Source organism: Anser anser (genome assembly GCF_964211835.1).
Source record: "Anser anser genome assembly, chromosome: 5".
Classification (NCBI taxonomy): Eukaryota; Metazoa; Chordata; class Aves; order Anseriformes; family Anatidae; genus Anser; species Anser anser.
The window spans coordinates 34704960-34721049 of NC_139725.1; the positions used below are offsets into that span (position 1 = coordinate 34704960).

Below are 16090 nucleotides of genomic sequence, written 5' to 3' on the forward strand. Positions count from 1 at the left end.
TAGAGTCTGAGGAGCCTGACGAATGGAATCAGCCAGCAGAGACAAAGGAAATGCCAGGCAGCAGGACAGGTTACCATCTCCCTACCAGCACTGATAACTGCAGACACATTGTTCCCATCCCTAGATAAGAGGATATGCAGTTCTCAGAGGAAAAACCTGGACTGGCATGTGCAGACAATAGCAACGATCCTTTGCAAAGCATAGAAATTTCTTGTGAAGGGAATTTTCACAGAAAAATTTCATGTTAGCGGCAGAGCTCACCACAACGAATTAAAATATGCACCCTGCATACCACTGAATCAATCTGAGACTCTCCACACCTACTTCACAATGAGAGAATTCCATGAGATGCTGTCTCTGAACCAGACGCATCTTCAGGGGGTATTTTAATTCCATTACCAGAGGCTCTGTCTGCCGAAGAAATCGTTCCTCTTTCGCAGATGCCTGCATTACATAGCCAGCCCTCGACAAGGTGCCTTCAGCGCTTGGTTTTTAAATGGGTTTCTCAGAACACTGGGGATTTTGGATTAGTATTTCTGAAAGCACCCGAGCACTGAGCCCTTCTAGAACCTGCTCCTAACTATGGGGGGTACTCAAGATGAAATGATGAGAAACTGATAAGAGGACCTCCCCCTTTCTCCCATGATAATCTTCCTCACAAGAGAATCCAGCAAAAGGGCAATAAGCAGCATGCAGTCTGCTCCCCCTCAGTTTTGGTCTGACCTCTTCATGTTCTGCAAAATATTTGAGAATCCCCACCAAAGATGTTTTTGAATGGGAAAGCTCTTGTTAGAATGTGACAGTATAGGGAAGGTTATGAACATGAAAAAAATCCTTTTTAATTTAGTAGAGGTGTCTCTACTGTACAAGACACTGTGGATTTCATTCCATGTTGCAAAAATCAAGAATTCATGAACAGAATCAAGCCTTAAACTATGTAGAGCCAAGGAAGACATGCATGAGCACTAGCCATAGTTAAAATGGAAGTCAGGCAGCAGATGGTGGGTGAGAAAACTTGGAGGAAGTTAAAAAGGACTCACCTGCAAACCACAGACCTGAGTACTCTTACTCCAGCCTGTTGTCACTGCAACTGGTTAAAAAACAACAAGACAAGCAAGAAGCATCCCCTGAAGACACTTACACTGCCAAAGATCTACTCAATTCTGTTCATTACTGTGCATCTTCAGGACTTGCAGATGCCTTTCTGCGTGCCAGCTTCCTGTACTTTGTGCTCTCTCCTCAATGGTCACTTACATGATCCTTTCCTGGTGACTCCTTTTCTAATGATTTTTTCAAACAAAAGATCAAACAGACTCATGAAAAGTAAATTGCTTGTCCTGTTGGCCACTTGCAGAGGAAGTTATTTCTGAAAGCTGCATTCCTTTCCTACTGCTTTCACACAGGTCAATCCTCAAAAAGACAGTAATCCAGCAGGAAAAGGAGGTCACAGAGACCTGCTCTAAGAGGGGTAGTTTGTTTATTTGCAATCAAGTGAAACTGGCAGCTAAACAGAAGAAAAGAACATAGGAAAGAGACAGACAATTTACTCACCAAAATGCAACCTTGCCAGGAAGGCATGCATTTTCTGGTTGTAGATTTTGAAAAGTCAAAACCAAAACCACTGTTGGCTAATAACATCTTTTATTTTATCCTCACAGCTACTGTACTGGCTCATGAATTCCAATCTTTTACAGACTTCTTTGAGGCCCATTAGGTGCATTTCCATCTGTGGATGAACACTGCTGTCACCACCTTACTTCTCTACATCAGAACAGCTCAGAGAGCCAGCTTGCCAACACCTGTTTAGACACAGACCTTGGTTCAAGATACTGAAAAATGCCTCATGGCTCAGCAATCCAGTCCCAGCTCCAGTCACAAGTATCCAATTTATATACTTGTCTTTGCAAATCAGCCAAGCTACCTCTCCAAACATCTGAGCCTTTTACATCCACCCAACCGACTCACAAGCTCTAGCAGAAATCCGTTAGAAGCCTTTCTCTAGTTTGCAGCCATAACCTAGTCATAGCAAATTTATGCCTCTGTTTTCTAGTGAAACGTATATAAACATAAATAGTTCTCCTTTCCCATAGAAGGCTATATAAGCCCCTCCTTACCCTTCCTTTTGTAGGATGAAGACCCCAAGCTGCAGGTTCTGTTAGATAAACCCATTCTACTGATGGTACTAGCAGCCCTTCTCAACTACCATAGCAGTTCAAAGGTAGTTCTTCTGAATGTGGATATCTAAATTTTAAACTGTTCCAGCTTATGTATCTAGTTTCTTCTACAGTGATACTAACATACTGCTATCTTTACTGTTAAGTATCTTGTGTCTCATACTCGAACTAAATTTGTTGTTTTTACAGCCACTTGTATTGATGGTTCAATCATCTATGATCAACTAAAACCTCAGGTCTTTTTCCTCCTCTGTCATTTTAACTACTGAGCTCAGTGTTATTAGTCACTAAGTGCACTTTGTACTATTAAATTCTATCTCATTTCTATAGCTCCAGTCATTTTCAAGACAATCCAATTCTTGTGCAATACTCTGATCCTTCTCTGCAATGACAACGCTAATGTCACATTCTCTGCAAATTTATTCAGCTCCCCCTTACAAGGCATTAGTGTAAATAGTAATAACAACCATCCCCAGAATAGGCTCCTTAGTAATCTCTTCTGTGACAGAGCCCAGCTTTCAATCATGCTGTATTCTTTCTTTAAGCAGACCTTTACTGGCTCCTTACCAAATTTTGTTCTAATTCTTAGCAATTTAACTAGATATATTGTAGTACCAACATAGTAACTGCTTTACTAAAGCGGGTAACAGAGCTGGAGCAATTCCCTAGTTAACCCTTTAATTGTTGTTAAATAAAATTCTCAAGGATAGGTATCCTCCTGCTGTACCCTACCTTAGTCAAACTATAGTGCATTTGATCCTGCTCTTCATGGTTTTAATTTTCCTTTCGTTCTAAACATATCCCGTAAACCTGTATACTGAGCCCACATTATGGATTGCCAGCATAATCTGACCTTCCCCATTTCCAACTGCAAGAAAAACTGCCATCAGTGCTACCCCAACTTAGCAATATACCCCTAAACTTTTGATTTTAATTACAATTTCTTTAGAATTCTGGAGTAACTACTTGCATAACGTCTCATTATGAGCCCACGAAGCTTCAAGTTATGCTTTTTCACATGTGTTTAGTTTGTACCTCCAGTCTACTCATCTCTATTTCCCTAAACACATGCTTTTCAAACCCTGTATTCGAGTCCAACCTGTTTAAGTTATCCCTATAGTACTTGGCTTCAAATGCTTCCATTGTGCATGAGAATAAAGACCCAGGGAATTATAACCATCTCAGTTGTTTGCTACTGACCACTGTTTTCTTTGCCAAATGAGAACAGTGGGAGTGTTTTCAGCAGTGCAGTGTTTTTTTTGATCCCCGCTGTTTATTAGACTGTCCCCATATAATACTCTGCCAATTGCTAAGTCCTTTATTTAGTATTTCTCTTCCTCTGTATTACTGTGTATGGAAACTACAAAAATATTTTTAATCTTTCTCCCTCAAGTTAAAGTCATCAGATACACCAATTTCAAACCAAGTCTATTAAGCCAAGAACTACTTAGATGGCATCAACACGTTGGAATTTCTCCTCTTTCTCTGAGGACTTTCCAGGTTAGACCTGGGACAGACATCATAGTTGCAAGCCACTTCTGCTCTGATAGTGCCTTACTTATTGTTCTGACGTTAGAGTCTCAGTGCAAACTATTCATATTAGTGAATATCTACATCTTTATGCAGAGATTTTAAAGTCAGTCTAGCTGTTGTTGGCCTGTAAAATGATGGAATTGAGAACAGAACATATTAGGAGTCCTGCTCCAAAAAGAACCCAGCAGTCCATGTGAGGGCTGCAATAATCCCCAAGAAGCATCAGTTATTTCAATCCACCAATAGATCTCTAACATCTGTATTCATCCTATTTCATGTTCATATCCAAAAACTTCATTTTTGTTGGCAACAACTGTTGCTAAGATAGAAATGAGGAGACAGAAAAGTGCTCTAAGCAACTTAGTGAGCTAAGAAAGTTTTCACAGAGATGCTGCAGAAGGACTGAGAGTGCTTCCATAACATATGGAGGGATTCCTGGCATATCCTTAATAAGGGAAGTGCCAATAAGAACATGGCACTTAGCTTGGGGTTACTGTATGTGCCAGAATGGATACTTAACATGGGATGTGGCAAGCCTAGACAGCCAGCTTGAATCTACAAACCAAGCTTGACTCTACAGAGGACATTCAATCAAATCACTTGTAATTTCCCTCCCTTTCATTTCCCCAAATTCTTGTCCAAGTTCATCTCATGAGCAATAATCAATAGACTAGATCTTATCACTTCTCTATACCGAGAGTAACTTAGAACAACCAGTGTTTGAGAAGAAAGCCATTTTTCCTTAACAATTCTTCTGCTTAGAAAGTACAGCAACTATTCTTGAAGAAAGCCACTTATCCTGGAAGAGAGTGATTATAGTTTATTCCATAATAATATCTTGTAGAACGTCTTGTAAAAATAAGGCCTTGATGAAAGATTATGTTCAAGAGAATAAGAGGGCTGTTTGAAGAGCACTGGCATTCTGTAGTACTGAAATTGGTCCAATCCGAATTCTAACTGCAAATTTCACCAGAAGGCTGTACTGAATTAGTCACTATTACAATTGTACATATTTATTCTGATTTAGGTAGTGGTTCTACACTGACCATATGACTCTTCACAAGCACCACATGCCCGATCGCATGTACAACAGATGGAGTCCATATACATTTGGTAAGATCACCAGCAGTGCTGCAAGTTTCTAGCTACCAGCTTCTAAGTTACCAAGAACTTCAACATGTGAAGCATAACCTAAATGAATACTGGGGTAGCTTAGTACCAGGAAATAACTGAAGTGTTCCTGCAGCATAAGAAGAACACTGTTCCTGAAGAACTGGTTGCACAACACAATGGAGAAAAAGGTCTCAGCAAAGTATGGTGTAGAGAGCCCCAACAACACTGAAAACAATATACGTTTCACTGCTCAGGCTCTCAGTCATCCTCTGTGTCACACAACATCTAAGTTAACTTGTGCTTAATGGCAAGTTTACAAAGGCGAAGTTACACACCTCATGGTGCTGTATAAATAAAAAAAGAGCTAAAGTCTACACATCAAACCATTGTGCTTTCAAGTGAGGACCAAACCAATTCACTGGCTGGCTCATAATCATGACAAAAGCCTTTGTAGTTCATCGAATTTCATGCTTGAACACTGTAATAAGTACCTGGTAAGTCTAGGTCAGGAGCTTTCAACCTGTGGCTGATGGAAACCAAGCATATCTCTAACAGCTCAAATTTGCTGTTCTCACTGGGAAGTTTTAGAGATCCATAATCCAAAGAGACAAAGACATCACACTAGGCATACACGGAACAAAGGATCCAGAAATCCAAGACAGACATAGGAAATAAAAAGAGCTAATGAGATGTACCTCATATGTCCTTTTAAGTTCATAATCAGTAAAACTAACACTGATTGCACGAAACTGGGCAAACACTTTGGTAGCCCAAAAGGAGTATCAAGGTTACTTTTTATTTTGGGTGGAGGGTATCCTTCAAGCACAATGCCCCAAAGCAGTAAAAAGCTATCTTATTCCCACTGCCCTAAAAAGAGAATGACAAAAGCAGTAATAACTCGATGTAAAGCAATTACTTACTCTGGTCGGCAAATCACCAGGTCCCCTTTATTGGTGCCATATGCCAATCCCAGGCCTGGTTCAGGCAGCCAGCGAGCAGAGTTTATGCTGACGTGTCTTCTCTGGTCAGCAGGCATTGGATACAGAACGTTGAAAACTCTCTGAAACAAAGACAGAAAGTTACTTGACAAGACAAAACAAGGCAGGGGAGCCAAGAAGGCTCAAATTAACATTCAGTCTCCCTGCAGCAACACAGCTGGCCAAGGAGACATGGATGTTACAAGAAACTACTAATCCAGCAGCAGGAGTAAGCATCTGCTTGAGAGAGCCACACACGTACCCTAAGTGTTTAGTAGACAGACAGGCACATAGCTGCAGAACATAAACAATTCTGCCACCAGGAGAATCTTCATGTCACTCAGTGGGCTGCAGAGCTTAAGTGATGGGGACAAGTGGCATAGCAGGACAACTAGGACCCTTCAGGCTTCACCTCTCATCTTAACTGAGGTGGAACAGCAAACTGGCAAGTGCATGGGCTTTCAGCGTCAACAGTTTATTTTTTCTATTAAGAAAACCAAACCTTACATAGAAATAATATACAACTCTTTTCTTTTTAAAACATTTAAACGGCTTCCTGAGAATGTTTCAGTTTGACCAACCCCCACATCAACAGCGCACAAACAAGGAAAATTAACATCCAGAGATTATGGATACAGCACAAGTTTGCAAGTAACAAATCCCTCAGTTCAGCTTCCCTTCCATCTCTTTTACCTGCAGTAAGGTGGGAGCTCAAGAGCTGCTAAGACTGCAGGCAGTTATCACAGCGGCAAAACAGTACTTCCTAAATGCTGCATTAATACAGGAGAATGAAAACTGCGCACACAGGACCAAAAGCAAGCTCTGTTTCTGGTATACACTAGCTTGGTTTCTGTAGTACTTAGGCTTGAAAGGCAAAAACAATGAAGTGGAACAGATTATACCTATGCAGGCCACTCTCCTACTCCAAGAAGCTAACGTCTTCTGTACAGCACACTGCTTCCCTGCACCCTGCTAGTCAGTGAGCAGCATTGCTATATAGTATAGACTTGGAATCTACATTTTCAATGGGTTTAATCCCTGTTGAGACATGTTTTCATTAGATTTTCTGGTGGGTGGGCAACCATCCATCCATCCCAAAACCTCTCTTCCAGACTCCTCAGAAAATGGGGATGGTGCAGGACCAGGAATCAGGGAAGGGAATGAGAATGCAGGGGAACAAGATGATAAAGGTAGGCAGGAATGCAGATCAACCACTACTGCGCTGCTGAGGTAGCTTGAACTAATAATTAATTAGTGGGAGACTCATCAGCTAGCATTACGAACCAGGACTCAAGACAACCGCTTATGTGCCTGTTTTTCTCTACAGCTCTTCACCTCCACCTCACTTCTCGTCTGTTTTACAGCTTGAGAAGTCTGAGGCAGAGAACACTTAACTGTATGCCCTCCTGTAGCATAACACCCAGAACCTTCATCTTGACCACTATAATGCCAAAAAAGCAAGTCAGAGCAAAGCAATGTAACTACATTACGTCCTGTCATCAGTAACACATTTAACCTCTTCTCCGAGGAGGCCGCATTAGAGGAGAAAACATCCTTTAGGATTTCTCTGCGTGACAGAAGCTGGTCACTCTTTGCCCCAGATATCACTCAGCAGTCAGTGCTATTCAGAGAAGCTCGGTGTTTGAAGGACCATGTCCTTTGGGGTTTATGTAGCTCTTACCCATTGCTGTCATGTCTGCCTCATTCTCCCCTCTTGCTTTTTGTGTAAAAGGGGAAGAAAAAAATCACCATCAGGCATACGTTGGTAACACCTGTTGCCATGGAGATCATGGTGCACTCCGAGATGGGGAGACTAGATTTGGAGGAGGAGGGAGGGAGGAGAAGGGGAGTGGTCCTCCGGAGCTGGAACATACATTCAGAATTTCGTCTTTCCAAATCTCTCAAGAACTGCAAGAGTATTCCATTATATAAGGATATGATTCTTCAGCAAGTCAGAAAAACAGTTTATTTTCTCCTGAGAACACCTCTGTAAGGCATCACAGCTAGTGAAGCTGCCTTCTGGAGCCCGCCCTAAGCTCTCCTCCCCTGGCAGGCCAGTTGGCCCAGCCATCGTCCCTCAGGCTCAGCTGCTGGCCACGTCAGGACAGGGACTTGCCAGCTCCAGCTCAACACCCAGATGCTTCACAGTGAATGGCACCCCACGGAGAATGCTGCCAAGGACACAGGGCTGGTCCTGACAACCTGCAAAAGTGTTGGCTAAGGGCAGAATCTCAAAGACAAGATGGCTCAAAAATTCTCCGTAAGATGCTTTATCACTCCACTTCTCCGTACACTTCTAAACAGCTTGTCACGCCGAAGAGCTCCCCTCCCCTGCTGCTTCCCACTCCCACGCTAATGGGACAACTCCATGCAGTGTTAAGGGTGATGACATCCGTGCGTGTGGTAATTAGTACAGAAAAAGAGAGAGCAGCTGTACTGGCATAATCACCACTCGCAGCAGTAACCAGGACCCAGCTAATCAATCTGATGCAGTCATACAGATTGGCTGTTGCAATTGCATCCATTAGCAAGACCCCCTACTCTATCCACAGAGGGGAAAAAAATAAAAAAATAAAGTTCCTTCAACATCAGCAGGTCCCTCTCGTCAAAGAAGGTCAGAAGCCTTCCAGGAAACATTATTCTCCATACATCACAGCCAATTTGTCTTGGATTTTCTCCTTTTTTTTTTTTTTTCTGACTTTTTGCTTCCATCACTAAATCTTTTAAAGTTACTGAGATATTTCAGCCAAAGTAGTCAGCCTGAAATATACTGGAGTGGCTGCAGCTCTTTGCCAGTGGGATTGTCCATGCTTTTTAGTTCTGAACTTCTAGGAACAACATTCAAGTTATCACAGGAATCCCATACTAACACTATTCCCCAGTTTCTACATCAAGAGACTGCTGCCAGCCCTCAAACACTCATAAAACTAGCAACACAAAGGCATAAAGTTGACAATTCTCCAGTTCTCTTTCTTTAGGGCTGGTCCACAAACCAGTTGCAAATCATATGCAAAAACCATGCTGATGTGCGAGGGCTCAAGAACCTGTTTAGAACCACTGTTGTAAACATCCACTGATCTTTAAGGCACCCACCACACCATACCACAGCCTCCAGAGCAGTTACATTTAATGGGGTGGCATTTTCATTTTGGACAGACATCATGCTGCATCACACTATCAGCCCATAATCATCAGCAGCAGCCACAGCAAGCTTCCAGGCAATTCACCATGGCCGATGGCAAACTCACCCTCGGTACTGCTATACTACTAATTCAATATTGCAGGGCCACACCACTAGATGTGGCCACTCAGCATTTTATTAAGCTGGCAGCTGCATTTCATTTGTTTCCAGATGATGTTCTGAAACAGGGCTCTGAATGATATGTTTCTCTAACAATAAACACTGTGAAGTTTGAGGATTGGGAGCTTCACGAGCTGCCCCACAGGGCATTTCAGAGCATCCATGTGGAAGCTTGAGCCCAAACAGGCAACATCAGTTTGGCAAGCTACTGTCTTCTTGGCAATGACAAAGATATTAATGTCATTTCAATCAGCAAGAAAGGTCCTGCCCCTTCCCTTTAGAAGCTACATAACCCAGTCTCATTACGCGGAACTGCTGCTTGACCTTTGCTTACATTTGCAGAAAATCCTGTCTCCAGTGACCACCCCATACCTCACAAGAGATTCAGAAGGGACTCCTCCTTTCCCCTGAGTGCAGGGGATGCTGGCAAGGTGAGAAGCCTTCCTCTAGAAATACCCAAACTCTCTAGGTAGCTAAGCTTCCACACAGAAGGCAACCCCAACACAAATGGAAAGCAATGCTCACTAAAGAAACAGCTGGTTGCTTTCATTTTACATCCCCGTAACCATGAAGTGTGAAGAAAGATTTGGTTGAGTTGTTTACGTCTGTGTGCCTGTTTTCAAAGATTGCACTAGAAGCAGCTACTTACCTCTTCGGTGTGCCTCTTCCACCCTCCCTGAATAGGAGTGGGCATATGCATTATCTGCAAAACTCCCTGAAGCTAATTTCATCACTTCACAGCCACTTCTACAGCTAATCTAGGAGCAACATTCAATTCAGCAGGGGAAGAAGATGGCTTAGAGAAAGAAGGGCTGTAAGGCAAGAGGAAAAACAAGAAAACAGGCCCTACAAAGCGTTCAGCAATCGTGCTGCGTGGAGTGCAAAGGCCACCTTAAGTCCACTGCTGCTGCTCCCCCTCCAACTTGTCAGTGCTGGCACATCAGCCCTGCAGCACCTGTCACAGCCCCTGCTTAGGTATTAAACTAAATATTTACTTGTGGCAGAGAGCCAGGAGAGGCTGCATGACAACCAGCAGCCTCAAGGAATCTTTCCCAGTGATCTCATCCTCACCATCAAGGAGCTGACTTGCAGGGGAAGAAGGGGGCCCTGGGCACAACACACATGCATGGAGCTAGACAGTTAATTTGTACCTGCCCTGAAGGAGTAAGAAAACTTTTTGCTGTAAGCTTCTGCTGCACAAAGCCCTAGTTACTGACCTAGTGCTTCCCTAGTCCCCCTCACACTCCATCTTGGGGAAGTTGCAGCTATTTAATAACACTTATCAAATTCCACCTGCCCACCCCATTTACGGGGTCTGCCAACATTAAAAAGCTGGAGAGGGCACTCGCCAGGATGCTGCCAGTCGAAGCAGCAGGCTGCCCCAACAAGCCCAGTTGGCAGCAGTGCTGCACCGCCTGCTTGGTCTGAGCAGCGCCGTGCCTGCAGACCACGTCGCGTGCACAGCCATTTCTTTGCTCGAGGCTTTCCTCCTGCTCTAAGGAGAGTAACGGAAAGCAGGGGAGGGCTGACTACCCCCACTTTAACAGAGTGGGACCCTTCTTCTCCTCGCTGGCACTCAAGGAGGAAAAAACATGTTTTGAAGCCGGAGGAGAAGAGAAAGTTGGCACAAGCGTGAAGGAAAACTCAGCAGGAACTCTTGTGTTTTTATCTTTTTAAATTCAATAGAGACATTTCTGCTCTCAACTAGATGCATCTCCTTTCAAGATGCCAATAAATTTCAAGCCATTACCTTTGCTTAGCCCAGGCAGTAAATTGGGCTGTTAGATCAGCCTTGATAAAGAGTGTGTGGGGAGGGGGTGCAGCTGTTCTCCTGTTTACATGGGGAAATCTTATCATCCGTGAAGCTCCATCCTGACAGGTAAAGGGTGAGGAAAGACTGGAGCTGACGAGGTGGGTTTATCAGGCACCAGGCTAAAATTTAATTATTAATTTCCAACTGAGTCAATGCTGTCACCAGAGGCTGTGAAAACACGCAGGAAGAGAAACATCTAGCGTGCTAACCCCAACAGATCACAAGAAACATTTAAGGGGAACTGGGCAGGGAGGTGCATGTAAGAAGAGATTGCTAGGAACTAAGGTACAGAGCAGAATCTGAACACAAAGATGGCAAGAGCATCGACTGCATCAATCTGAATGTCAAACTGCAGACATCCTGCAAGGGGCTGACTCTTCCCTGAGAATAAAGTGGGCACAAAGCTACTGAACAGGTCAAAAGGGCAAGCAGATTCCACCTACAGAACCACAAGGAAGAACTAAAGCCTTCTCCCTACCCCCAAATTGAGGCTGACTGTCCAAGCATGATGACCTGGGCCCCTGACCACCTCACGCTTCTCTGTCCTCGGGCTCTTGCATCCTTCATCTGTACAAGTGTCACACCCTGCTTCCCAGACAGCGGTCTCTCTTACTGGGGGACTAGCAAAATCCAAAGCTTCATGGCCACCCTGACCTGGGTTGCAGAGAAAAAAGGTTCAGAAAAGAGTAGTTAGCAGCAGTAGCTTTAGATCTGTGCTGGCACAAGATACAAGTGTTGACAGTACAGCTACAGCTATACACACACAGCACAGATCAGCAAAGCACTTTTCATATGGATTCAGGTTATATCACCACAGCAATCACAGGGACAGCACAGCTTGCCAGTGTAACTGCAGCTATGCTTGAGCCTTTAGCCTGCACAGATACCTCACTTGATAATACACTTTAACAAATAAGCTACATGAACCATGTAATACAGAGGCAGCCTTGAAAGCACGGTCAATTCACAGCACTGCATTAAGTTCACTGAAAGTACACCGGAAAGCAATGCCTTCATTCAGTTTGAAACTAGTCAATGAGCATTCAAACAGTAGTAGTAGCAATATGTTGAGAACTGCACTTGTGCTTTGCAGAGCAGCAGACGAGATGTAGTGACAGGATGAAGGTATGAGCACAACAAAACCAACAGTACAACTAGGACTGTACATATTTTGCATTTCCCCATCTGCCCTTCATCTTCAGCTCCACAAACTGACCTTGAAGTTTCAGAACTTTCAGCTCACCTTTTTTAAATGCAAGCACCTTACTGAGACAGAACACCTAAAGCAATACAGGATTTTTTTTTTTTTCCTCCTTACTCATTCCAAAAGGGTGTTGCCACTGAAAGATCTCACATGGTATGCTTTCATGTCAATATGTTAACTAGTTCACTTCTGACACTAGCATACCAGGTGAGAAGCTGCTGTAAAGGATCCGCCACTCTTCTGAAAGCACTGTATGTCCTCTGCTTCACTGCCAGGAAGCCACCTGCATCACTGACTTCTCTAATGCTGCCAATTACTTTAAACAACTCGGGCTTTTTAAGGTCCAGAAGTATAATAAGAAACAGACATCCTAACCTGACCTCCTTAATAAATAACATTATCCCCTTTTTGCTTAGATTATCATTCTTTACTCCACCTTCTATTTATGAATTTCACAAAAGCTGCTGAAATGCAGGCTTACACTATGCACTGCCATCAAACCCAGAGACCTCTGCAGCAGAATTCAGGTCTAGCTTGTCTAAAGCAGAGGGCCTTGAATGCAAAGCAAAACAAATACTCCATGGAAAAATTGACTGATGGTTCAGTACATTCATTCATAAGACAATATACATTCATCTATATTTTGCAATGAGGCAAATCTCCCTTCTGTTTGAAAGGAGTCTCCTTTCTGTGTCTTTTTCTTGGCATCTACAGATAGGCATGCATTTCCCATGAGCAGACAGGAAACGAAAAATTGCTTTTTTGCTCCTAGTCTCTTCTTATTAAACAGGTTGGTCCATGCTGTGCTCATCCCCTCCCCCCAGAGTTAATTCCTGCCAACAACAGACACGTCTTTCCATTAGATCTTCTCCGTTAAAATGGAAGAAGCAAAAATAATGCACTTATCTTCTCGGATTTGTCAGTCTTATCCTCAAATGGATCTTATCATCCAATGCACAGCACAAATAAAATTTCTTTCAACTCCATTTATCTTCTCCAGATGCAATAGGATCATACACGAAATTCTTCTTCATTCTTTACTGATGCAACAAACCTCTGCCTTTTTCTGCATCTGTTGCCAGTGTGGAAAATCCTAGCTTTGCTTTCTGACCTACAGTGAATTAACTGAGAACTAATCCTTTATTTTCAGCAACAATTGAAAACCTTAACTGAGGAGACTTGATCTATTTCCTAAAACGAGTCAGCATCAGAGGTGCCTGTGGATGGACCAAGAAACTTTACAGACAGACAAAGCATTGTTGGTTCTTCTTGACCATTCTTGGTCACGTAACTTCTTGCTGATCTTTCAGATCAGGCGAGGTCTCATTACAGCACACCTAGCCCTTCCTTTCTTCAGGCTAGCTATTAGCATTAGCACCTGGTACTTTACCTCACAAGCCTGCCATCCAGCTACTCCTGGGAAGCAGCTTTAAAATAACTAAACATTAACAAGAGCTAGGTCATATAAAGAAGCTCATCATTTTAGGTAACAAAGCTCTCACCAAGAAAATAACACTCTTGCAATGAAGCAGCTCATTCATTTGCTACCAGTCTCCCAAAGGCTGCAAAACCAGGGTAATACCTCCAAAAAACCCTTTAGGGGACTGGTCCAAGCCTGGATCTGAAATTGAGGGCTGAGTAAGCAAGAAATTGCCAAACAAAACAATTGTCCTTTCAATTGCGCATGTGTGGTTGGAACAGATGAAAGGACAGGCACAGGAATGCCGAAGGGGGTGTTAGCGTGACAGAAGATAGATACATATATATTCAGTGCAGATGCAAAAGTCAACTGAACTGTGCAAACAGGACTGCGCCCTCAGCTACTGCTGTCTCCTGCAAAAATCACTGACAGCTGTCAATGCTGGAACAATCTAATAAAAATATGGTCAATTCCACAGCAAAAGGAATGACAAGCCCCTTTATTTTTAACTCAGATTGCAAAACAAAAGCACTACCTCTGAATTCCCCATTAAATGTCACACGGAGACTGTAACAGCAAAATCTACGATATGTTAAAGATCTAATGACAAGAGCAGAGGTTTTGCGTACAGCTGCCATTCCACCCTGCTCTCTCTGTCTGCTGAGCCTCCACAGAGCAGCATACAAGATCAAGTGTCAACAATACGTTGATGACAGAGCTATATGCACCTTCATCTGGGTGATAAGAGGCTGTCATCCAGCTGCCTACACGTCTGGAAGGAATAAATGCTGGAGAAAAGAGCTTAAATTTAATTCAAGAAAGACAGTAGGAAGAAGTACTGAAAAAAACCTTCATGAAATTGCATACCTCTTTCCCAGCCTATGCTGACTTTAGCACAAATCTGGTAGCAATTTACCAAGGCTCCCTTTCCCCAAGCTGATTTTGGCAAGATGACTGTACCTAAATAATCTCAGATGTGGAACCATCTTTGCCATAATTATTTCTATCTAGTTAAAACTATATTCCCAACTGCACCAAAGCAAACAGCAATTTCTGTGAGACACACAGATCCACAGCCTTACCTGAACTGCTAGAGCTCTGCCTTCCTAGTTCTGGACCCCACATTAAACAAAAGGTCTTGGCTATCATCATCAGATGCCATGAAGTAAACGCATCCTGAATAAATGTCATTTTACTTTTCTTCACACAAGTTTGCTAAAAACAACACTGCTCACTTATTTAAACATTGTATAATATACTAACACAATATTTTCTGAAGGTAACCTAACGAATTAAATTTCTACAGTTCCTTTACGTTCTGCCTCAGCAGCCTTTGTGCAAACATGGGTGAACCAGTCAAGACAGCAATTTTATCAACTCTTCAAACATACCATTCCCGCATCTATACTCCAACATGCACATCTGTGCAATTCTTCATGCCATCTGCAACACTAAGGTAGCGATGCACTTTCTGATGATGCTGAATACAGTTCTTGTTTACAGCACCCTATATAGGCAGTGCTTCCCAGCATGGGTTTTGGATATGCTGTTTTGTTAACGATACTTGCTAGAATCTGCTGATACACAGACCATACAAAACTACTTGGCTTCAAGCAGACTATCATGCTCCTTTCTGTATAAAAAAGAGAGATTTCTCAAATCAGTAAGAAGAGGGTTCTGCCTCCGTGCCCTCTTCCTAGTACCAACAAGTACAGTCCAACAGTCCGTGACCATTTGGAGTTTCAGTTGTCAAAGAAGCATCTATGTGGCTGAACATCTGTTGACAGCAAAAAATATATTAGGGCAGGAATTGGATGTATCAAACTCAGTTCTATTTAGAATTGTCAAAAGCTCCCTCTCTTCACCTGAAGATACAAAATCTCTCTCAAATAGAGACACAAGAGACCACACCAACAAGCATGCTTTTTCAGTAACACAGCAAGAGGTTGGTACTCTTTCTTGCAAATCGTTCTTGTTTTCAGAAGTGCATTAGTTCATACGAACTTTTCCAAGGGAGATAACTTGCTACAGTAAGCAATCTCCATATATTCTCATCCATTTTCTTTTCACACTGTAGTTTTATCAGAACCCTCAATATCTTGTGCCCCAGAGAAGCAAATGAGCACAGCCATTTGCTTTCAGGCTTCAAGCCCCTTCACTTACAGCTGCAGGAGCATTCATAACTCACCTACAAGTCAATGAGGTGTGGCAGTGCCGCCACCTTTGCTGCTCATACCGAATACATTTTGTTGACACTTGCACAAAGCTCACAGCACTCAGTAAAATTGTGCATCTTCTCAAATGCTCTGCGCATTGTCCTAGTTAAGAGTTAATACGCTGAAAGAAAGCTTGGCTCTGTGCTGACACGCGGTGTGCCTGTCTGCTTCAGGCCCTTCTTCCTGCACTATTTGGAATTCTCCTGTTTACAATGGAAGTGCACACATATCCCGTTCCGTCCAGGCTACTGACCAACCATTTCAACAGGATGTTTCCCAAATGCTAGTAGTCTCGTCAAGAGTTAAACATGGGTCTCCACAGCCCGTATTCCTTCTAGA

At 42.9% G+C, this 16090-nt stretch overlaps 1 protein-coding gene across 2 annotated transcripts in view; it reads right to left on the bottom strand.

The window, feature by feature from the left end:
* AMBRA1 (autophagy and beclin 1 regulator 1) overlaps positions 1–16090 on the bottom strand; it is a 131684-nt gene that overhangs the window by 22886 nt on the left and 92708 nt on the right. For both annotated transcript variants that reach the window (XM_083839455.1, XM_083839456.1), the window contains exon 15: positions 5741–5880. In XM_083839455.1, the coding sequence (XP_083695581.1) occupies positions 5741–5880 (140 nt within the window). The remainder of the gene's footprint in view (positions 1–5740; positions 5881–16090) is intronic.